General features: G+C 44.1%; 1 protein-coding gene across 13 annotated transcripts in view; it reads right to left on the bottom strand.

Moving 5' to 3' along the window:
- MYO9A (myosin IXA) overlaps nucleotides 1–24,822 on the bottom strand; it is a 183,517-nt gene that overhangs the window by 140,521 nt on the left and 18,174 nt on the right. For all 13 annotated transcript variants that reach the window (XM_074549652.1, XM_074549660.1, XM_074549656.1 and 10 more), the window contains exon 2: nucleotides 7,710–8,633. In XM_074549652.1, coding sequence (XP_074405753.1) covers nucleotides 7,710–8,552 — 843 coding nt within the window. In that variant the 5' untranslated portion in view covers nucleotides 8,553–8,633. The remainder of the gene's footprint in view (nucleotides 1–7,709; nucleotides 8,634–24,822) is intronic.

The raw sequence follows: 24,822 nt of genomic DNA, 5'->3' as shown, positions 1-24,822 counted from the left end.
GGGTGTCCCTGGCTATCCCTGGGTGTCCCTGGGTATCATCCCTGGTTATCCCAGCACATCCCTGGGTGTCCCTGGGTATCATCCCTGGGTATCCCAGCATATCCCTGGGTGTCCCTGCGTAGCCCTGAGTGTCCCTGTTGGTCCCTGTGTGCAGGGAGGAGCAGAGCAGGTCCCAGGCTCAGCTCCAGGCCCAGCAATGGCCCCAGAGCCACAGGCAGGGACAGAGCTCAGGAAGCTCCACCTGGACAGGAGGAAAAGCTTTTTCACTGTGCAGAGACCAAGCACTGGAAAGATTGGCCAAAGAGGCTGTGGAGTTTCCCTCACTGGAGATTTATGGACACAATCTTCTGCCCTGTGGGACCTGTGGTCCCTGCCATAACTAACCACGCTTTCTCTGTCCCCTACCCTATAAAATTACTGGTAATAATAATTTATTGTTACAAGTAGCAATTCTTGCTCTATAAATAAGAAGGGAGAGCCTTTCTCCCTTGAAGACATGGACAGAGTCAGAAAATCCTATCTGCTCCCTTGGGATACAACTTCTGAGCTCAGCAGGACACTGTCATTGAGCTGTCAGGATTTGCTCCTGGGCCAGCAAACCCAAATGCTCTCCCAGAGGTCTTTAGGGCACAGCACTCTCATTCTGAGCCCAGAAAAGCCACAGGGATGGCAGAAACCGTTAAAAAAGCCCAAATTTATGAAATTCCCACCAAAGCTGGGTGTAGTCCCTGTCCTACAAAGGCTCCTTGTTCCCAGGCTCTTGTGTTCCCCACCAGGGCTGCAGCACAGCACCCACCTGGCACCCACCCAGCACCCAGCCCAGCGTGGCAATCCCCATACAGGCTACCCAGCCACGGAAAAAAGTCAAAAGGGTCTCAGAAAATGCTCCTGAAAACAAAAAAAAATCTGTGTTTTGACAGGGAGAAGGGGGAGGGGGAAGAAACAAAATCCCTCCTAAGGCATTAACTTCTCACTGCATGACTAGAAAAACATGGTACTGTATTAACTATGCACATTAGGAATAAAAAGTCCTTGTCTTGGTTGTTAAGTTTTCATGGATGCCTTACTGAACAGTAGCAACATGATCTTTGATTGAAAACATCATTTATCAAAGTGTTACATTATGATTACAGCATTTGTTAAATAGAGAGAAAAAGGGAAAATAAGGTGTCAGAAAATGAGCCCTTCCTTCATGTTTTGTTAAATGTGCACCTTGATATTCAAGTTTTACCAGAAAAGCTGAAAACAAACCCAAATAACAGAAACACTGGTGGAATAAGACAGAGAAAGATATTTTTAAAATGGTATTAGAAAGTAAATTGTTCTCTAATACCATATAATAGTGAGCATCATCTCAGTTTGAATGAACACATGGTCCCTGCCAGGGTCAGATTCAGGGTTATTTTGTATAGATACATAAATATTTATAGATTCTGGATAGCCAGAGATCCTGATATTAGTGATCCATAAAGCCTGGCTATCTAGAGGCCCATAAAGTCAGGATGCCTTGCAAGGTGAGCACTCCACCCAACAAGGGCAGGGTTTATTTGGCATTTTCCTCCTGGAAACAAAATAGCTCCTAATTCTTAAGGGGGGAGAAAAAGCAGCTTCATATAAACCTGCTTTAATAACAAATCCATCTCCCCACTGTCATCTCAGGGAAGGAACATCATTTTTTTGCCATTCAAGTGCAATAATCTGGACTTTGGAGTAATGAAATATTTGCTGAAGATAGCATGTAATGAAAAATAATAACAATATTAGACCCAGGCACTGATACAGCCCATCTGGATATGGCAGGAAGACTCTACAGTGAAAATATTGAATAATTCAGTGTCAGAAACAGGGATGAACAAGATGCTATTTGATACAGAGCCTGAAACTGTAAAAGCTCCCCTGCTGAAGAATCCCAGCATTTTGCAGGCACTGGTGGGAAGCAGTTGGTGCAGAGCCTTGCTGTGGGAGTCCTTTGTGTCAGGCCTGCACAAATTCTTCCCACATTAGGCATCAGCTGGATAATCTCCGTGTGCTGCTCTCTCTCTAACCTTTCCAGGCCCTGGGGAGGCAAGAATGCAGAGGGGAAAAAAATCCTGGCTGCTGTGTTCACACCTACTCCAATCTCAGATGGCAGAGCAGTGATAATTGCACATATCATAGGTTAAAAATGATTAAAAGTGAATAATGAGCAGAAGAATAAATATTCCCTCCCTCCTTCATATAAATCCATTATTTTGGATATAAAACTTTTAGAGCCACACAATACAAGCCAATTACTTAAAAATCACTGTACTGGAAACTGAACATTGTGAACTGAATCAGAGAATCTATTTTCTTTTGTTAAGTCCATTTTAATGGAATTTGGTTACCTCCCATTAATACTGTTCCAAATAGAGGGTAAAAATGTAAATATACTTAAATTTTATTTCCCATTAATACTGTTTCAAGCAGGAATAGAGAAAAAAGGGAATATAGTCAAAGTTTACATCCCATTAGCATTGTTCCAGGTAAAAATATGAATATGGTCCATTTGCAAATGTCATTTCTCACAGGCAAATAACGGTGCCTTAATTCCTATATGAATATATGAATCAAGCAGCTCCTTATCCTCATTCCTGTGCAGGAGTCAGGAGTGTGGGATGTGCCAGAGGAGCTGGTGCTGCCCAGGATAACTGCAGGGGAAGCAGCAGAGGCCCATGCACAGGGAGCCCTCAGTGTTCCCAGCGCTGCCCGAACCTGCTGGAAGTGCAGGACACGCCTGATCATTCCAGTTAATTGATTTTTCTAACTCGACTCAATGGCTCTTTGTCTGGCTCTGGAAACATTCAGCAGCATCCACTGCAATACCAGCACTGTGGAGTTGTTCTGCTCGCACCTCACAGGGCTGCACCTCCAGCTGCCAGGGCTCAATTCAGCTGCAAGGACAAAATCCTGGAAAATAACATCCAAAATCTTTTCTAGATGCTGTCTGCATTTCCCTCTAACAACCCTACAATCAGGATGAAGTAAATAAGAAAAAATAAAGGCTTTCAGCTTCCCAGGCCTTCAGGGGGAACTCTGCCTTCCCCACAAAAGGAAAACACACACATTGCACAACATTGCTCCAGAAACCAAAAAGCAGCTCCAGCTGATGTTCCTAAGGTTCCTGTGCAAACCACCACCACTGGGAATGCAACTTAGTCTACAGAAAGCTCCCTGCAGTTCTTTCCAAAGCAATTCAAGCAATCAATTGCTTTTTTTCTGGCAGAGATGCTGTAGATGCATTTCAGCTGTGAAGGGCAGCAGCAGCTCCCCTTGGCCACCGCCTGTGCTCCGAGGCCTCTCCCAGGAACACAGCTCTTGGCTTTTTTAAAATTTTTCTTATAAAAGCAACTGAGAGATCCCCAGTGGGATGTCTGAAAAGGCAAATAAACAGCTGCTCAGACAACACATCTGCCGTGTGTAGCTGCCATGGCTGCACTCCTGTGACAAAAGAGATGCTGAGAAAGGGACCGATGGTAAAACAATCTGGTGTAGACTCCTTTAGACCAAGGTTCATCCAATACCTGTCTGAGGACCTTTGGGAATACCTGAGCCAGGGAGGATTTTCCTACTTTTGCAGTTTTATGCAGAATTGAAAAAGAAATTAGCAAGATGTAATTTATTCAGTTGCATTCAGAGCTCCCCAGAAAGCTGAAGCATGGTCCAGGAGGACGCTCACAGGCTGTCCCATGTACCAGTACAAGGTGATGATTCCATCCACATCCCACCTCTAAGGGTTACAGTCCATAAAAACAGGCTGAGATTCCAACATAAAGTTCATCTGGATGTTTCTAGCTAATAGAATTAAAGAGGAAACAGGGTTTTAAAACACTCTTCCAAGTTCACATCAACAAGTTCCCTAGATCTGGGATAAAATATCCCTGCAGGGACAAAGCACAGCACAAACTGAATCATGGCATGCTTTGGATTGGAAGGGAACTTCAAAGATCATCTAATCCAACCCCCTGGGTGGGAACACCTTCCACTAGACCTGGCTGTTCAACCTCTCCAACCTAGAATGCTTCCAGGGATGGAGCAGCCACATCTTTTGCAGTGTGAAGAAACTTTTCCAACCCAAACCTCCCCTGGTACATCTTGAGGCCATTTCCTCTCGTCCTCCCCCTTGTTCCCTGGGAGCAGAGCCCAACCTCCCCTGGCTGTCCCCTCCTGGCAGGGACACAGAGCCACAAGGTCCCTCCTGAGCCCCCTTTTCTCCAGGCTGAGCCCCCCCAGTGCTCCTGCTGCTCCAGCCCCTCAAGGTCTTGATGAGGTGTGGCACTGTGGGCTCCTGAGGGAGAATCAAACTGAGCAGAAGTCGTCTTCACCTCAAATATTGCATGGAGTCAATCAGAAACAAAATACAACTGCAGCATGTGGAACTCTGCCTTAATTAACTACACAAAATTACGGCTTTTGAGAAGCTCAGTCTTGAAACTAAAGAGCCAGAGTGCAAAATTTTAGTAAGCTCAGCTCTGCTGAAGAAGCAAGTTCTTATAGGGCATAATGTGTTTTATAAGAAAATGGGGAGAAACTGAGGAAAAATAGAAAGAAAATCATCTGTTTTTTTAAAAAATTGAATCTTGTTATTAGAAAAAATAGTATAAAATGTAATTTCTGACAGGGAAATAACGGTGCCCTAATTCCTAAATGAATCAAGCAGCCCCTTATCCTCATTCCTGTACAGGAGTTAAGAGTGTGGGATCTGCCCACAGTTATCCTACCCAGGGTAACTGCAGGTCTGGCACCCACAGGAGAAGCACTATTGGTATTTAAGGAATATCATTTATGAAAGAACATACATAAATATGCAAGTATTTTAAAATATAATTTATCACCAAAAGAAGCATATTGCAACCATTCCAAGGAGCACCACAACAACAAAATTTTCCTATTAAACCCCAGCAGAAGAAAAAGAAAATCCATAGGATTTACATCAAATACACTTTAAAAGGACACGCCTGGTCTCAGTACACACCTCAAATACGTGCAGCTAGGGAATGATGTCACTGTGTTTGGAGGGCAGTAACAGCTTGTCTTGACAGCCATCCCCAAAAGTCCAATTTGGACAAGACTCAGGAATCTCATGCAACAGCAACAAAAAAAAAATCCCAAACAATAGCCCCAAGCTGTTCATGAAAGGTAAATTAAGAAAACAGAGAAGCTGCAGAAAAAAAAAAAAATCTTAATTTTGCTCCACTTCCGCTCCTGCTGTGTGAGCATGACAGCAAAGGCATTCCCAGGAACAGGAGGTTCCATGCACTTGTCCTGCCAGAGACTCTTTTCAGGCAGAGAAAGAGATCTGTGGGTCCAAGGGAGCTCTTGGCTGCTCCATTTTCTAAATGAGAAGTCGCAGCACAAAGAGCTGCGTCGCTGCCTCTCAAGGACAAACCTGAGCTGAGCACAACCTGATCTTAAATATGCAAAGGGAATGCAGAAGGTGTCTGGAGGAGAGAAGATGAACAAAGGAAAAGAAGAAAAAAAAAAAAATCCCTAAAAGTTTGGCATCTAAACTTCCAGAGTTTATTCAATTTATTTCAACCACAACTTCAAAGGTCAAATCTGCAAATGCTTTGCAGAGTAATGCAACCCAAAGCTCTGCTCTGAAGATTCCTTTCTTGGGAAGCTCTAGAAAGAGAAGGAAAAGCAGAAATATAGGCACTTTATCTTTCAGGCTGCCTGATTTGTGACTATTTGGGACCAGTGCTGGCAGAGCAGAAGAAATTCTGGATTACCCCCACTTTTTCCAAGGGGCCTGGAAGCAGACACAGCACAACAGCAGCAGTCCAGCTGCTGCTGGAGTGAAGGAATGCAAACTTCTGTTCCAACAGCAAAAAAAAAAATATAACAGATATGATTCAGGATTTTTTTCCCTCAAAAACAGCTGCAGATCTTGCGAAAGGAAAACAAAAGGCTGGAGTCCATCCCTGCCCTCCACCTCATCCCAGCACACACAACTTGCCAGACACTGGGGTTTGAGCAACCTCAGCTAGAGGAAAGGGAATCAAGGAGAGGAACTACAAAGCTGCTTTTTAAAGGAAAAGAATATTAAGAATTAGGAAGGAATTCTTCCCTGTGATGGTGGAGAGGTCCTGGCACAGAGAAGCTCCAAACTCCATCCCTGGAATTGCTCCAGGCCCGGTTGGATGCAGCTTGGAGCAACCTGGAATAGAGGAAGGTGCTGCTGCCCATGGCAGGGGGTGGAATGGGATGGGAATGGGATGGGAATGGGATGATCCCTCCAACCCAAACCCTTCTGGGAATGGTGCCCAGAAGAAGTGAGTGTGGCCACCACCAGAGCAGGATTCCCAGCTAACCATTTGTGATGCCTCTCTCCATCCAAGAGCCAAGCAAATAGACAACCTATTCCTGAGAAAAGCAGAATCTAAGGAAAAAACCCAATTCCCCAAACTTCCCTCTACTCTTCTTTTCACAGAGACCTCTCCTCCCCACCCCCAGAAATGTAACCTGGACAGACATGCTCTCTCTGACACTGCTAAAGAGAACTGTAAAATGACCTTGGTCCAACGTGACACATTAGCAACAATCAAAAACTAAAGAGCATGGAAGTGTTTCAAATAAATAACAGGACTGCAGGTGGAATAACAGGACTGGAGGTGGAATGCAACAGTCTTCATGCCAGTTTGCTGAAATTAACGTGGTCACCAACGTGGGTCACCACAGTAACCACCATTAATTACAATAATCTGATGTTTCCTCATTAACTCCAGAGAGTGAGAGGGGGAGGATGCATGCACCAAAAAACCTCCAGGGATCGTGGCTTCCAAGGACAATGGCATGGCTGGAGCTGACACATCACCCATGTGCAGATGGGCTTTCAGCAACAAAATTCAAACTAGCAAAGCTGGCAATTCCAAGGAAAACCGTCTCAACCACTATGAGGCAAACTCATGACTAATTAATTAATTAATTGATGCTGGCATTCCACTTCACAGTTTCATACCGGAAAAGTTGATGACCAAGTTTATCTAACCTCTATTACGCAGGAGGAGTCTTTAAGCAACAAAATTCTAACGGGCAAAGCTGTCAATTCCAAGGAAAACCATCTCAACTGCTATGGGGCAAGCTCATAACCAATTAATTAATTAATTAATGCTGGTATCCCACTTCAGAGTTTCATACCCGAAAAGTTGATGGCCAAGTTTATCTAACCTCTAATACAAAGGAAGAGTCCTCATAAAGTAACCAATAAGTGGCCAAATCAATCACTCATGGTTAGAAAACACAATTTTGACCATGAAAGTTACCTTTGATTTCTTCCCCAGCTCAAAGAAGCTGACTGCACAGAAACTCCATAAATACAACATTATCAATACATTGTGTGCAATGAAATCCCTTTTCAATACACCAGAAAATTGCTACTGATAATTCTCATTTCTATTTTCCCACTGAGATAAACCTGCACTGAGAAACACTTGAGTGAAAACAAAGCATTAACAAATCTGGCAGCAAGCCATCTGCTGTACTTTTGCTTTTTCCTCTTTTTTTTGGAAGCAGGTAATATTCTATAGGTGGAAACACAAGCTTCCTTCATTGGTAATGCTGTTGTCACTTTATTATCAGTATATAGCAGACAACCACAGAGTTAACTGTCACAATAAAAATCCCAACTACTCGGGTTTGGTTTTTTTCACCGTTAAAACATTTCCACGCTACTATCGTTTCCATCTTACCTCAAGCACTGGGCCAGCTCCAAGAATAATCTGTTCTACTCCACTGGCAAATCCCTTCTGGCTGAGGGCGGTGAGGTGATGAATCAGAAAGTTGGTGCTCTGTGTCTTTCCCGAGCCGCTCTCCCCTGAAATCACGATGCACTGGTTCTTCTTCCTCTGCAGCATAGCGTGGTAAGCCACATCTGCCACGGCGTAAATGTGGGGCTCCAGCTTCCCCAGCTGATGGTTGTCGTACATCTTCACATACTTGGGGTTATAAATAGGTAGGAACTTGAAGGGGTTAATAACAATGAGGATGCTGCCAACGTAGGTGTAGATTTTTTCCTGCTTGAAGCGGTTTCGGAGATTTTCCAGGAGCGTTTTCTCGTTCAGGTCCGGCAAACCGCACAAGTCATCGTAGTCCTTCTGCTGGGGCTGGGGGAGGAAGCCTCTCTCCACCATCCTGCGCCGCTCCTCCGTCACCCTCAGCCACGACTGCAGGCTCCCGTAGTGGATGGAGCCGTCCAGGTTCTTCTCGCGCAGCAGGAAGCGATAATCCTCGCCGCTGATGCGGTTCTCCAGCGCCATGCGCGGCCACAGCATCATGCGCTGCACCGGGCAGTCCGTGGGGTTGAGGATCCATTCCTCCCCTCCAAACTCCTTCACTTCGGCCAGCACGTAGCATTTTGTCTTGTCCAGGTGCAGCCTGTCGATGAGCGAGTCGATGACCTCGGCGGCCGTGGAGGTTTTCCTGGCGGCGATGGGGCAGTAGATGGTGCCCTCGGCGATGCTCCCGGGGTAGATGTGCAGCGTGTACTCGCTATCCTCAAAGCGTCGTCTGCCTCCAACATCATTCACACTCATATTGGATCCTGGCCCATCAGTCCCTGGGCTGCATAGTCAGGACTGCGTGCTGGATCTTGTCAGGTCATCATGTTAGCAAGGCTGAAAAAAAATACAAATTAAAAACAGTTAGGTGTTGTGGGATCTCAGCACCTCAGGACTGAGGTGTCACCGAGACCACCCTTGGGGGGCTTGGGAGTCCTGGAATGTTCCAGAAGTGTCTGGTGGCTGGACTTTGATCCTACACAGGAGACGACACCTGTATGAGGATAGGAGGGTTTCACCGGGGTGAATGGTGAAGGGATTGGTTAATTAGAGAGTGAAACACAGGGTTTAGGATTTCTGTACAGGGGGGTTTAGAGAAGTAAGATGGAGGAATTGGGGCGTGTCCTGTCCTTCTTCTTCTTCTTCTCCTCCATCTTCTGTGGTGATGGTGGCACTTTGGGATTGGTCATTACTGAAAGTGCACTGGGCAATAAGGGTGAAAGGTATTGGGGAAAAATGATAAATATTGTACACGTAACTTTGGGTATAAAGATAGGTGACTGTCCGGAGGGCAGGGAGTGTGCTCATGGCTGGCTGCTGAGCAGAGCTCTGTCGGGCCGAGAGAAAATCTTTTAGATAAACAATTAATAAACACCGAGACCGAGAAAAGAACTGAAGCCTCTTCTCGTCCTTTGAAACGCGGCTGCCCCAAGGCCACCCCGGGCCCTTCCAGGCCCTCCAAACAGCCGAAAATCGGACAAGGTGTTATCCTACAAATACCCCAAAGCTGTAGCAGATAGCTCAGCAGATATTCAACATCCAAACACTACACACACAACACAGCCTCCCCCTACTTCTCCTCCCACAGCACCTGAAGTTTTTGCTAATTTTGCCCCTGAAAATCAGGAATATCCTCCAATTTTCAGCGAAAATTTTGTGAGCAACACACCAGAAAACCTCCTGAATCCATCTCATGGGTGTGTGGTACTCAGCACCCACAAATTTTAGCTGCTAAAACAAAATGACCATCACCTCCCCTGCACACCTGGCCCTTGCTGCAGATGCATTTTTCCATGGTCCTGTGCCAGTGAAGAGGAGATAAATTCCTTTCCTTCCTGTCCAGGAGATTTTGAACCCATGATGGTTTAATCAGCAACACTTTTCCCCCTACCAATCACCCTTTTTCAGAGATGTGCATATCTCACACTGGATACAACTTACTGCAACCAACTCCTTTGTACATTGTACTTTTTATTTCTATTGTACTGCTTAAAACCAAACCAACCCATCTCTCTGGCAATCAAACATCAAATGTGCAGCTGATTTCTCAAACTCCATCACTACAAGGAGATAACAGAGCACCAGCAGCCCCAGATAAAAGCAGATTCAAAGGGCCCCAGCTCTCCACCAGTTCTAGCAAACTCCAAACTGCCCTGGAAGATGTTAAGAGTTGCTCCAATAGAAGACAAAAGGGAACTAGGGAGAAAAGCAGGACCCTCAGAACCAGGATCTGGGCAATCAGGTGGCAGTGACGCTTCATACAGATTAAAGCTTCCATGGACACACATCCTAATGTTCTTTGTAACGTTGAGTTTTTCATTGAGCACTGCCCTGTCCAAGTGAGGGAGCGACCACCTTTGTTGATTTCGCATCTGACTCCGTTTATTCACTCAATCAGTCACTTTTTATAACCGTGTTAATTAAGTTCATGCATATTGCAAAATCTGAGCTCCTGACAGGCTGTAGAGAAAACTTCAGCTCCTCCTTTTGCTTACAATACCTGAAGTTAGTTTACTGAAACCAAGATCAGTGTTCCCACCATAATATGAAAGGTTCTCAAAACCTTCATATCTATTCCCAGACTGGCTGTCTGTCCCCAGTAGCAGCCAAGGACAGAACGGTCTGAGAATCTTGTTTATATAAAAGGTGGCTGAGAAACTAATTATTTTCAGGATCAAGCCTGGGAAAGGCTGCTTCACAGCAGACTTCTATATTTCCCTCAGCTGAATACCTTCATGGCCTCTTTCTTTAAGCCATGCTTAAACCAGGCTCTCCACACTGCCCCACTGGAGTAAGACCTCACAACTGTGACAGTTCCCTCCTGGCATCAACAAAATGCTCCAGAAGGGCCCAAAAACCATGAAGGCAAAACCCACAACAGGTTTAGGGAACTTCAGACATTTGATGCTGGCAAGAGTATTCAGGGAAAGCATTTCACTGGACACCCTGCCCCTGCAGTCTCCCCCAGGTTTCCAGATGCAGGCCCTTCAATCCAAGTACAGCCACCCTCATCTCCCACATCCACTCCAAGGCTGGGATTTGGAGAATTGTTTCACTTCTGAGGCCCTCAAATGAGCAGCACTATTTTATGCTGCATTGTTTCTCGCTCCAATATTTCATTAAGTTTATTATCCCCAGCCACGCGCACTTCAAAGCCCAGAAATGAATTTGTCCCGGTGAAATCCATCTGGCAGAGATTCACGGTGCATTGCTTGGTAGCAGGACATACATTATACACTGGGAAGTGTTCCAGCTGCTCTCCTATGGCTTTACTACAGGCACAGATGCAGCAGGGATGATGTCAGGGAAGGGCTGGGCTTGCTTTGTGTGGCTCTGCAGCTCCAGCATCAGCTTTTCATCAACAAGGGGTGAGCAAACCCCCCCACTGTACTTAAGCTGGGTAATTCCTCACCCAGATTTTCCTTCAAAGCTGAGGCCAAGAGTTCTGGCTATTTTTTATTGATGTTATCAGAGCGTATCCAAGACTGCTGACTCACGTGAGAAGTGCAAACAGGACTTTAAGTTGCTTACCTTGAGCAAACTGACCCTCCTGCACACTCAGTAAAGCACCAGGCACTCCACCCACCCACCCAAACATCTCTGGAGATGTTTATTCTGTGTGGAATTGGTAACAACAAACACCTGGTGCCTTCTGCACCCAAACAACGTGAATCCAGCAGGGTTGCAAGCCAAGCATGAACCCCACGGAGATGCCAAAAGCCTCAGAAACTCTGGGGACATGGAAGAGGCAAGTCCCATCCCCAAAAGCACTCAAAGATCAGAAAGCAAAGGGGTGTTAATTCAAGCCTTGTAAATCCCAGGGGTGCCACAGGGTTTACTGGTAACAACCTCAAAGGTGGCTCAGAGGGCTGAGAGAGGTCAAAGCAATGTTAATGAAGTTAATTGGCTGTGGTCTCCCGTGCCCTGCTGCACATGAGCCTGGCCCTGGCTCACAGTCCAACACACCTTGTGCATGCAGTCAGCTTTTCCAAAGTATTTTGGAGAAATAATGCAATGAAATATCCATCCTAAGGTAATTAGCACGTCAGGGAGAAAGGGTCTCCTAATAACTATTCCAGTGACAAATATTCTATGTATTAGATATTACATGACTTGAAAAATTAATATTTTTGCATTTAGACATAAAAAATTAAATGGGATCATGAAAAGAATTATACAAAGTTTATATTGTGTCACCCAATAATACTTGCTCTGTGCACTATTTTAATTAAAGGCCTTTTGAGTTACTACATGCTTACATTTACAGGTGAACATATAAAAACGATGCTACACTTCAGTCATTTATACATTTTTGCCTAGTGCAAACTCCTGGGATCACTCTGGCCAAAGATTCATGGACTCTGCACACCATGAAAGGAAACATTTAAGGCATTTTAAGTCAACACAGAATCATGGAGAGGTGTGAGCTGGAAGAGCTCATCTCATTCCAGCCCTGCCATGGGCTGGGAAACCTTCCACCAAAGCAGGGCGCTCCGAGCCCCATCCAAACTGGCCTGGAACACTTCCAGGGATCCAGGGGCAGCCACAGCTGCTCTGGGCAGGGCCTGCCCACCCTCCCAGCCAGGAATTCCCTCCTGCAGAGGAGAGCATATGTGGCCCGAAGTTTAGAGTCCGACTAGCTGAGGGCGAAAGGCCGACGCCCCTCTGCAATTCCTGGCCAGCGCCCTTCGGCGTCTGAGGGCCTCGGGCTGTGCTATGGACTGGCTCACACCGCTGGTATAGGGGAGGAACGGAGCTGACCATTTCCCGGGGGTTAAACATCGGTTTATTGAAGGTGTTGCGGGATCCAAACGCGGGGAAACCAACCGGGAATAAGTAATTTCATAGGGGGTGAAACAGGATTATAAAGGAGGGGGGTGGGTACAGGCGGAACCAATCAGGAAAGGTGAGGGGATGAACTTCACAGAACTGACACTCCATGGAGACCAATAATCAAAAGGTAAAGGAGGTGTCCTGGGACCCCAGCCAGCCACCATCTCCAGAGAGGAGAAGGTTCTCGAAACCTGGGAGGAGAAAGGGGGTGATTGACTGGACAGGGAGGAAACAACTTTCACTTATAAGGGAAACCAGGGGAGGAGCAATTACATATCGGCAACTATGAATAGCGGTTACTATGGCAACTTATCTGACAGGCTAGCAGTGGCGGGAAAAACTGGGGGAACGAAACCATTTTACACATAATAGGGGAGAACAATACATAAATTGGGGGAATAACACAAGAAACTTAACAACACACTACAACATCCTCCCAATATCCCATCCAGCCCTGCCCTCTGCCAATGGGAAGCCAGGGATGGATGGGATATTGAGGTTTCCCTGGAGCCTCCTCTTGTCCAGCTGAGCACCCCCAGCTCTCCCAGCCTGGCTCCAGCCCTCTGACCAGATATACTTTCTATTTTCTTTTTCCATTTTCTATGTTAGAATGAAGAGTCTTCTCAAATTAATCCTGAATGCTGACTTTGCTCAATTTTACTACACGAACATAATTTTATTTCCAACATAAAAAAGCACAATCTCTAAATGTGGTTACAAATTCATTATATTCCCTGGGTTCTCCTACATAATAAAATCAATTATTGTTTGCAAGGGGAAGGCTCAGAGGGTGCTGATAAAACTGACAATAATCATCTCATAATTAGCAGGTTGATAAAAAATACTAAAACTTTGCCAATTAGGCTTTGTACAGACATTAAACATGTAAATACTGGTTGGTTTTTACATTCTATGTGATCTTTTGCTATATGATCACAGTTTAATACACATTCAGAAAGAGCAGCCTCAATACATTCATTTTCAGGGATAGTGTTAGCAGCACGTGGCAAAAATCCAAAACAAACTGTCCACTGGAAGCATCCAAACCCAGCATAAATAATCTGTGACAGCTAAAGCCTGAAATCATGCGCAGGGTTTGCCAAATACCGAATGATTTGGAAAAAACAGGAATCAGTGTCAGCATTGAGGCTGCTAAAGGGGCAATTCTGGAAGCAAAGTTCACTGAGTTTATTACAACATCCCCTAACCTGGCAAGGGATACAGAAACAGGGAAACTTTCTCCCCAATCCTCAGGGTCTGGTTTGTTGCTTATCCATCCAGCAGCACCTCCCAACACGCTGTGCAGGGCAGCAATTCCTGGTTGCCAATCCAAACACACTTCAGTGCTTAATCTGAATTTGTGGGCACAAGATGTTTGTCCTGTAGCAGCCCACAGCCTCGTGCTGCTGGCACCCAAAATAACACCTTGGTGACACCAAAACTGACACCAGAGCCACACACATTGGGCCAGATACACACAGGAGGAATACCAAGGGGAAAGCTGAACATCTTGGTTATCACTGCACCTTTTCACATTCACCTTTTCCTTCCCTCTTATTTTATCATCTTCCTTTTCCATGCTCTCCCTGTTTTTCTCTTCCCACTGTTTGCTGATGGGAGAGAAATGTAATTATTGTCACTTAATCACCTATGTGGGTCCCTCTCAAAGAACCTTGTGTGGTGGTACCCAAAACACAGATTTATGTAAATTATTTCCATCCAAAAGAATGAAGGTTCTGTCACAGAGAGTTCTATCTCTATCACTGACATTTGGAAGCATTACAGAGATCTTGGAATGGTTTGTTTTGGAAGAGACCTTTAAAGGTCATCTAGTCCAACCCTCCTGCAATGAGCAGAGTTGTCTTCAACTTGATTTGTAATCACAATTCAAATTTATTTCTTAAAGGATGATAAGCTTGGATGGAGAAAAATATACCCATTAGCACTCCAGGATTGTCCACATCCAGAAGGAAGGACTTTTGGCTGAATTTCAGAGTAGTTTATTTGGACTGAGGTAGCTAAGCAAGATGCCAAAGCAGTGAGAAAAATTAAATTAGAACAGAAAATGAAAGCAGAAGTGGAGCCACATTCTCAGAGGCTCTGCAGCAGCACAGGACCCTGCAGGAGTTGGCACTGAACCAAAACAAAACCCCACAGGCACCAACAGTGAGGACACAGAGGCAATGGCAGCAACATCCCAATGACACATCTGACTGTTCCAGAGGCTTCTTTCCTCTCCCCTTAAAATTCTCCATCTGGTCACAATTCCTTTGAGAGAAAGAAATTCTTCCCTTTGCTAAACCTGCTTTGTATTGCTCAGAGCTCAAGGCAAATGTGAGTGAACATAAAAATTTGGTGTTCTTTCACTTTCTGCAAACCTGAGTGATTTTGAGTTAAACCTCCTTGATGGTTTAACCCAAAAAGCTCAGTTTGGAGTTAACTCAAAACTGTCCCAGTCCATGTGAGATTTGTAAACTGGGGTTTAGCTGTTATGATCAAGAGCCATAATGAAAGGGGTGTCAACCCTTGGAGAGTGCCAGCCATCCTGCCTCAAGCAGAACGGAATTTTTGTGGAAGGAAAGATGCCTGCACAGCCAGAGATGCCTACTCTGCCTCCAAGGGGGATTCCCAGAATGCACAAGAAGCAGTGGCACAGCTCACCCTATGGAAATCATTCCTAAAGCTGCCCACACTGGAACTAAAATAGGCTCAAATAGTATTCTGTAAGTTGTTTCTGAGATCCACAGCTTCTTCCATGACCTGAAAAATCTGAGACAAGTCTTATCACACTGGTTTTCCCTGTGTCTTTCAGTTTTACTCAGCATTTTAAGCAATCTGTCACCTCCTTGTCTGTCCCTTTCTATAGTGGAGGATAACACTTGAATTTCAGTTTGGCACCTTGGGGGCACCAGAGGTGTTTCCTCCTTTTCTTTCAGAGATGGGCTTGGTTTACCCATACTTTAATCAGACACTGATATTAACAAGTCCATGAATACATAAAGCACCTCAGTGCACAATAATCCCTTCCAGAGCCTGCAATCACCTTGTCCTGAGGTTTTGGTATTTCCCTGTGCTATGACAACCACTCAGTGGTTCCTCTTCTAGAAACTGGAGGTGGTGAGGATGTTGCTCTCCATTACATTCTTGCTGATGCATCTCCTGTGGAAATCTCTCTGCTTCTACCAGACCTTTCAACTGAGACAAAATGGAAATAAAAAAACCCAAAAACCTAACAAACAAACAAACAAACCACAAAAAGAAACAAACAAAACCAAACAAAACCCTCAAAAACCCCAAAACAAACAAACAAAAAAACCAAAAATAAATTACAAGAAAAGCTGTTGTGAAACGAGCTACTCCTAATATGTTACAACATTTCTGGTGAAGGAGGAACTGGATTAGGATGTGAATAAGAGCACGATCACTTATTCTTTCCCTTGAGGTCACAGCACTTTCTGTGAGGGAATGAGTCAGCATCCAAGAATTAACCTGGCCATGCAGTGAATGAACCTCACTGGCTGCAGAGCCACCAAAGGCACACATCCATCATCTATGGGGCCAAAGAAATGAAAATTAAATAAAGAAACTACAAAAAGGCTTGGTGAGAACAGCTGCATGGGAGAAGTGACTCCCATCTTCACTTCTGCCACAGCATCTCTGCTTGATTTGGGGAAACCCAAATAAGTGGTGCAAGAAAATCCTGCCCTGGATTGTTCCTCTTTCTTGAGCTTCAGATTTGAGTCACTGAATCTTGATTTCTGGAAGCACTTCTGTTCTCCCAAAACATGCCCCTACACAGAGAACAGCATCCTCCAGCTGCTCCCTTGGCTTTTTTTGCCAGAAACCAACAAAATAGTAATGTAAAAAATAAAATTAAAAGAAACAAAAGGAAATGCTGGATCCTCTCTCAGGCTGCAATGGTAGCACCTGTTTAACTTACTTTGCTGTTCCCAAATTCCCTATATGGCTAATGAGAACTGTCAGAGAATGGCAAGGATTAACAAAAAGGAGAGACTAAGGAAGAGCCTGGTGTATCCTGAGTGTTTTGAGTTCTGCAGGGAAACAAATCCTTGCTACATTTTGTTTTCCTGCTTCTAATGAAGTACTCTGTGGTGGGACAACCCTGTTCCAAACACCAAGAGAAATGTGTCCTTTATAAATTGATAGAATTCCATTTACAGCCCCTTCAGGTTTTCCTGGATTAACTCCAGGCTCCAGCATCATCTTCAGTCAGAGCATCCCTCACCAACACAGCAATTCCGTTCACATGAACAGCCAAAAGATCACATTTTCAACTTGACTGGCTGGATTTGCTCTCCACAGGTGGACACAGAGCAGTTCTGTCTCTGGAAATCTGACTGCAAACAAAGTGATGGAGTTGATATCCCACAAGCACAGCTCACTGTTAAACCCCACACTGCTGCAGGCACAGAGCCAGCGAGCACAGACACGGCTGCACAAACTGGAAATGGACTCAGGATCTCCCTTTTAGCTCTACAATCATGTGCCCAGCTATTTATATTTTAGTTTGCAGCTAAAATTTCACATAGAGAGCCTGAAAACCAGCAGCCCTTACAATAAAACCATCTTTGAAGCTGATAAAAATGATGATTATGAAGTGTAAGCCACATTGCCAAGGACTAAACAAATTCACATCGAGGAGCATCTCCCAGCCCCAAAACAGCTGCAGAAAATACCCTTTGAGAGCTCAATAGCTTTTGGAGGAATTACACAGAGTTATACAGTGTTAAGGACAAGTTGCTTCTGGCCTAGAGGAGCTCAAGAACTTCAGAGAACAAAACCTGGGTAAGTCAATGCAGGGATCCTTCTCCTCCTGATGCACTGCTGAAGGTGGGGAGCAGGCTGAGCTGAAAAGGAAGTTTCCTGAAGGATGTGCAGGCACTCCAGGACCACTGCCAGCTCCAACAAGCACCACACTTGAGATAACAGCTGAGAAAAAGGCAGAAGGATTTACAGAAGGATTGTGCTGGCATCTAAATGCACCAAATTGCTGCATTAGCAATTTTCAAAGATAACAGAAATAAAGGGCAGCTCATTAAAAAAAAATTATATGTTATCATCAAGAAATTATTTCTCACTTTTATGGCAGAGTGGTTTGAATATTGCCATATAGATATATACGGATCTATATCAACTGCATGTTGATAGAGTGATAAATATCAGTATATAAATCCATGCCAAGGGATTTTGTTGGGTTAAAGAGTCATGTCCTCCCACAGATCCTCAGCATGGATCCTTCCTCAACATTCTCCATCCTTGGGAAACTCAACCCACTTCCAGCACAAGCCAAGACAAACACTGACACCTCTCAGCCTTGCTTATTGTGGAGTCCACAGACACCGGAAAATAAACATTAAATCACTATGGAAGTGACGATATCTACGCTGTATTTCCCTAAAAATATCAAATTAGGGACAATTTACATAATTGAGAGTCACTATTTTTGAATATTTGGTCAAATAATTATCATTTCAGATGTTTTTCCTGTAGTCTTAGGAGCTGTGAAGTTATTATGAAGATAATTCAGCTTAGGAGCAAAGTCAAATTTAAGTGCAATAGCACCAGGAGAAGATGTAATAATGGGGGTGCTGATGTTCTCCCTTGCCTCATTTTATGGAGGATTATGGACCATGACCGATGGCAAGGCAGGGATGGTTTTAAAGCCATCTCACAGAAAACTCTTTCTGGCAAACAGTCCATTTCAAATTAAGTTTCCCAGTGTTCCCTACACAATTTTATTGCATTTCACAAGAATTATTACCTGTGATCCACCAGCACAAACCCAGAAGAGCTTTCTCTTCTGCCAAGAAGATTCCAACCTTCCTCCTGATACAACATTTACTGTTCAAGATCAAAATGAGCTATAGAAATTAACTCTGGCTGGGCAGCAGACAAACCCCATTTTTCCCGTTTTAGGTAGAAGATACCTGCTAATGAATGAGAGTTTAAAAGGACAATTCTCCAATTTTTCAGCTCAGTCTCCTACTCCTTAAGTGACACTACAATCCAGCTTTTCTCAAGCATCTGAACAGGAATAAAGTTATTTTTGGGAATCCATAATCTTACAGTGCCACGTGCAGCTGCTGAATTTTCTCAACAAAATAACCAAAACTTCCACTCCAGCCCATCCTCATTCTTTTAAATCCTCCTTAAACAAAAGCAATCCTCAACCAACTTCACCCTTCAGCTGCCTCTCGTCCTTGCACCTCCTTCCCGTTTTCCATGGCAGATGAAATCATTTCCCCACAGAGAATCATCTTCTGAGCATTCACTGAAGGTCAGCCCTCAGCAGCAGGAGCTGCACTGGGGTCAGGAAATCAGAGGCTGCTCCTGCCTGGATTCAGTTTCATATTAAGTAAGAGGTGATGCCATTTATTATCTGTCTCCTCTCCACGTTCAGTGGCTCAAACAGCTTAGTGATATTTAATAATCTAAAGACTTTACCAGAATAATGGAAATAATTTATAAATAATTGATAGATTTTAGGGATTTGATCTCTGTATCTTCCACTCCTTTAAACCAAGCAGCTCAAAATCCCCCCAGATTAGTTCCTTTTCAATGTAGAACTACTGAAAATCCTGTAGCACCAACATGAAAGCATCCTGGTCCATGCAGGAGCAAGATTCCATTAACTAGAATAGAGACTGATTGAAGGCTCATGGTAACCTACAGATTCTCTGCACAGCACAAGGAATAGATCTCAGAGCACTAAAAATTGTGCTGTCAAAGATCAAAGGGAAAATAACATTAAAACTGTACTGCCAGATCTGGCTGAGTTACCTTACAAAGGAAGAAAAAAACCAAAAAAACCCCAAAACTAAAACAAACACCAAACAGGATGAGTCATACTTTAAACAAGACTTTCAGCAACTAGTTCACAGAAAAAAAATAGTCTTTTTCCTCTAAAGGCCATGTTTATAAAAAATATTCAGCCCACAGATGATGACAATTTACAAGCAAGAGCAGGAATAGGATGCTGGATTTAAATGAACCACAAACCAATATATTCTATCTGAAAATTAAACTGTCAGGCAAATGCCACAACACAAGAGTGGCTTTTAAACTTGACAAAGAGTGTTCTGAAAGCATCAGGACTTGAAACCAAAAACAAAAGCTGCCTCACAATGTGAGAAGTACCAAAAAATCTCTTGAATTAAGAGCTGACAGCTCCACTAAAAATAGTTCTTGGTAGCTACCTGAAACACAGGCTTTGTAGTTGTTTGAAAACATTGATATCAGACAGAAAAGAAAAAAAAAATTAAAAAGCAGGAGTTAATCAAGTATTTTATTTATTGCTTTTGCTGATGGATCAAACACACTGGCTGCAGGCTGTAGAAATTCAGAGATGTTTGATGACCAGCATCAGAGAACCAATACATCCATTAGGAAGGCCATAACTCACCTTTTTAAAATGAAACAAGCAGTAAATTATCAAGGATCTCCATCAGCTGCTCTCACTAATAAACCCATAAATGTGGTTTATGGGTTATTTAAGGCTGTTTCTGGGGGTCCCACACATTGTGCTGTAGGATTAGGAGGAGAGCATCCCCTACAGCCACCCAACACAAAGAAGGACAGACAGAACCTACAAATAAAGATAAAGATGACACTGGGGAACAAACACATACACAGACTTTGCATTTCATTTGAATCTTCCCAGTTTGGGGCAAAAGCTGGAACAACATCACAGCTGGGATCAGGATTTCATCCTGCACTTGGGGAGGAGCTTCCACCTCTCCCAGCCACGAGCTACAGCTCCACACAAACCTGGGGAGCAGACAAATGTGACTGTAGAGAAAATAAAATTCAAAAGCACATTCAGGAAAATAAAATTATTCTATAAATCACTGCATATATCCAATAAGGTAGCAATTAAGTCAATTGAGATAACAGTCTGTATCTCATTATATTCTCTGGGAAAAAAAAAAAAAATCTCATCTGGAAGCTGAAGGTCTGGTTTCCAGCAAAAATGGAAATATTCACTGGACTGACAGTGGAATGATTTCAATGCTTCAGTGAGCACAAGTTAAACCTGAGCATATTCAAACTAGCACAGTGAATTTGCTTTTTATCAGTACTTTCATGTGTCCTCCCTTGTCTTTAGGACTTAGAGTATGATGTGGGGGGTGAGCTTTCCCATTTTCTTCCTTTGGCAAGCACGGTTTTTCATTAGGATAGAGCAAAATAGAAATTCTGCTCTGGTCCATGCTGGAAAAGAGAAGATGAAAACAAAGGGAAAACAAACGGCCCCAGAGCACAGAGCACAGAGAGAGGTCAGGCATCCTCAGATGGCTGAAGAAATCGGATGCCAGATTGCAGCAGCCCAGTATTAAACATCTCTGAGATAATTCCCAGCCCGAGCAGAAGCATCTCAGGGAGAAAGAGAAGCTCCTCTAAGCCAGGGCTGCCAGGCTCTGCTCCGACATCTGTTCCTGCGTTTTCTGCAGGGATGGATTTTCCCTAATTGCGGGATAATCACCCTTCATCCCGAACCAGGGTGCCCAGTGCAATGGGAAAACATCTCCTTCCCAGCTCCTATGCTCATTTCCTACAAAAGCTGCTCTAAATTGAAAGCCTCCTGTGGGATACCTTGGCTTTGAACATGTCTGAGGTGATTCCATAATTATTGAAGGAATATAAGCTTTGGTTGCTGGGAGAAAGTCATTGGGGCCTCTTCACCTTTTACTTTCCACCACGTGCCAACCTGTCCATCCCAATTTTTCTCTTCCACGTTCAAGTGAAAGCAGAAGCACCTCCTTCCCACAGAACAGACAGCTCTCTATCTTAGTGCAGAAAGCCATTGATTACACCTGACACATGAGGTGAGATCCCTCTTGGGTTTTAAGCCTCTTCCTTAATAAAAAATATTAAATGCATTTTCAATTCTTTCTGTGCCATCAGTACAGAAAAAGACAATTCTGCAGTGAGCAAAGTCACAGTGAAGAATTGATTATAAACATAACAGTTACATTTCTTGAAGCTCTTTAAGAATGATTATGAGCAGCCAAACAGCTTCCACAAGCTATTGTGGAATTATGAATTCCTAAACCTAATGTTATCCATTCCTAAAGCTGGCACCCCCAGCCCTGGGAGGGGACAGGACACAGCCAAGGTCAGCCGTGCGTTATCTGCAGAAACTGAAACGCGATGCTGGTCCTGGTGCAACAGCTCAGGTGACACAACTGGCTTCAGTTCCACCTTTTATTTATGTGAAGGACAACTGAGATAGGAATGACAGCCTCTCCAGATATCCACATCTCAGTGGTTTTCCACAAGCACATCTTCACTTAGAAAATAGATGGATTTCTCCAATATATTTAAGAGAATACAGCACTGATCACAAAAGAGATCCCATACTTTCTGCCACACTAAAATACAATGTTACATCACAAACCTCTCCTTGAAGTTCACAAGCACCTTCCAAAATCCTGCCTAAAAATAATACACCATTTACTTTTCTCAAGCTATTAAATCTTTAATTCATATTCACCACACTGCAAATATTCCAGGTGAAATATTTCCAGTTCTGTGCATGTGTCTTATCTTTTTCATACTCAAAAGGATTTATTTCAAAACATTCATCTTCCCAGCTACCAACACACCTCAAAGCTCCCCAGGAATCATTTTGTGCAAAGCAGAAGTTTGGGGAGGGGGCTGGTAAATCCTTTTAGCAGAACACTTTCAGATTAGGACAAATTATTCCGCTGGCACAAAGCCAGCACAACTCTCCACAGCAGAAAAAGAGGTCGGGCAAATCCAATAACGAGTATTTAAAAAGACAAGTCAACAAAATTAGTTCAGTTTTCTCGCTGGAGGCAAAGCAAGGTCATTACAGAACAGGGAGGGGTGGGGGGGGGTGAAAAAGAGATTCAGCAATAAAATAATAAAAAAAAAAAAAAAAAAACCACAGAATATTCAACCTATTGGGTTTTGGGATTACTTCCACTCCATTTCAGCGGCAGAATTAGCAACATTAGGACAGCAGGCTGCCACAACAGGCAGGTGCCTGGGGCCATGGCAGGCAGCAATCCATCCCTGGCTGCAGCAGATGCCACCTCTCAGCTCTCATCAGCCACAGGAGACACAGTGTGGGTCTGACACGGGCACAGCTCCCGGGGGAGCAGCCTGGAGCACGGTGGGTGTCGGATCTCAAGATCTCAGTCCTGAGGTGCCGAGCCACCGAGACCACCTTGGGGGGCTCGGGAGTCCTGGAATGTTGCCAGAAGTGTCTGGTGGCTGGACTTTGGTCCTACACAGGAGACGACAAGGATGAGGGCTTCACCAGGGTGAATGGTGAAGGGATTAGTTAATTAGAGGGTGAGACACAGGGTTTAGGATTTATGTACAGGGGGGTTTAGAGGAGTAAGATGGAGGAATTGGGGTGTGTCCTGTCCTCCTTCTTCTTCCTCTTCTCCTCCATCTTCTTTGGCCACGGTGGCACCTTTGGATTGGTTATTACTGAGAGTGCACCCAGTTATAAGAATAAAAGGTATTGGGGAAAAATGATAAATATTGTACACGTAACAATGGGTATAAAGATAGGTGCCTGCCCCGGAGGGCAGGGAGTGTGCTCATGGCTGGCTGCTGAGCAGAGCTCTGTTCGGCTGAAAGAAAATCTTTTAGATAAACAATTAATAAACATAAAAACCGAAAGAAGAACTGAAGCCTCTTCTCGTCCTTCGATACGCGGGCTGCCCCAAGGCCACCCCGGGCCTTTCCAGGCCCCTCAAACAGCCGAGATAACCGGACAGGTGGGAAGGAACAATGTGCAGGTGTGTCACCCCTGGACATTTCAAAACACACTGAGGAAAAGTTCAAAGTGCCCTAAAAAAGGAATTTATGCCACAGGGATCTGAGCAGGAAGGTTTGGAGGGCTTGTCCTGGTTTGTCAGATGGGACAAAACAGCCCTGGATTCTTTACCATCCCTGATTATTTTCACAGTGGCTGTGTTAGTGTGGGGGTTTTTTGAGACATAATATTACATGAAACATTCTTTCTGTTCACAATAGGCCCATCCTCATGCACCACACTATAAAATTCTGGAACCAATACACCAAGTCCACCTATAAGGTGAGCACAGGAATCACAGAGCACAGAAACCTGAGATTCAGCTGATTTTCAGGACAGGAAACTTGTGTTCTACCCTATGCTGTCTTTGATCCTCAGTCAAAAGTCTCTTTCTGCAGAAAAACTGTTTTCTGCAGGATTGTTATCCTTGTCTATACCCTACCTGCAGGCAGAAAGCAAACCCAAGTTTCCCAGATTTAAGTCCATAAATGCGTTTGTGCTGTCAGGGTTTGGGTCTGACAGACACAGAGCAACCCATTCCTTCTACTCCTGCTTGTCCTTGCTGACTTCGCACCTGAGCCTCAGGGATTTTCCACTTTCCTTGAGCCTTTCCAAGGAAATCTGTGGTAAAACTCATCAGCAATTTGCCTTAAACATCCTTAACCCCTGAGCTTTAAAGGATGATCAGGTTTGAAGGGTGATTTTTTAATGGACGAGGGCTTTTGGTTGTTGTCCTTTTTAAAACATGTTTCTCTGAATAGAGAAATAGAGGTCTGGGTAGTTCTAAAATTTTATTTATTTTAATGAAGAGTGAAAGACAAGATCAAGTTCCTTGTCCTCACATTCCATAACCTGCTGGTTTGGGATTGCTCCCACCAAAAGCCACCCCAGGCTCTCACACTGCCATGAGGAAATTCTGCATCTCCATCTTCCAAACTGCTCCCACTGAAGGGATTCACTGATTTACTATCTAACCATTGATATCCCTTGCAAGGATATCCCCTTCTCCCTTCTCACCTTTTTCCCTGCATCACTAAGATCCCAGCCACAGCCCTGAAATCAACTTTGCAGAGGTTTCAGCCTCAATAGCCTCAAATACAGCAATAGATCTGATGGAATAAAGCTGCTCCCAGTGATTATAAAAATCCCAGAACTGCTTGGGTTGGAAAGGACCTTCAAAATGATCTTGTTCCAACCCCACCATGGGCAGGGACACCATCCATTACACACCATCCCTTTTTAATTGTTCAGTCTCTTTTATAATGCCAATTATCAGCAGACATATTTTCAAAACATTTCTTCTCTACTACAGCCACAAATTTGCAATTTATATTAAAGGACAATTTCTACAAAAGCAGTAAAAATAAGTCATGTGTGGTAAAC

Source organism: Zonotrichia albicollis, chromosome 11 (genome assembly GCF_047830755.1).
Source record: "Zonotrichia albicollis isolate bZonAlb1 chromosome 11, bZonAlb1.hap1, whole genome shotgun sequence".
NCBI classification, from domain to species: domain Eukaryota; kingdom Metazoa; phylum Chordata; class Aves; order Passeriformes; family Passerellidae; genus Zonotrichia; species Zonotrichia albicollis.
The sequence above is the reverse complement of the archived record's forward strand: the minus strand, read 5'-3'. Positions and strand labels throughout refer to the sequence as shown.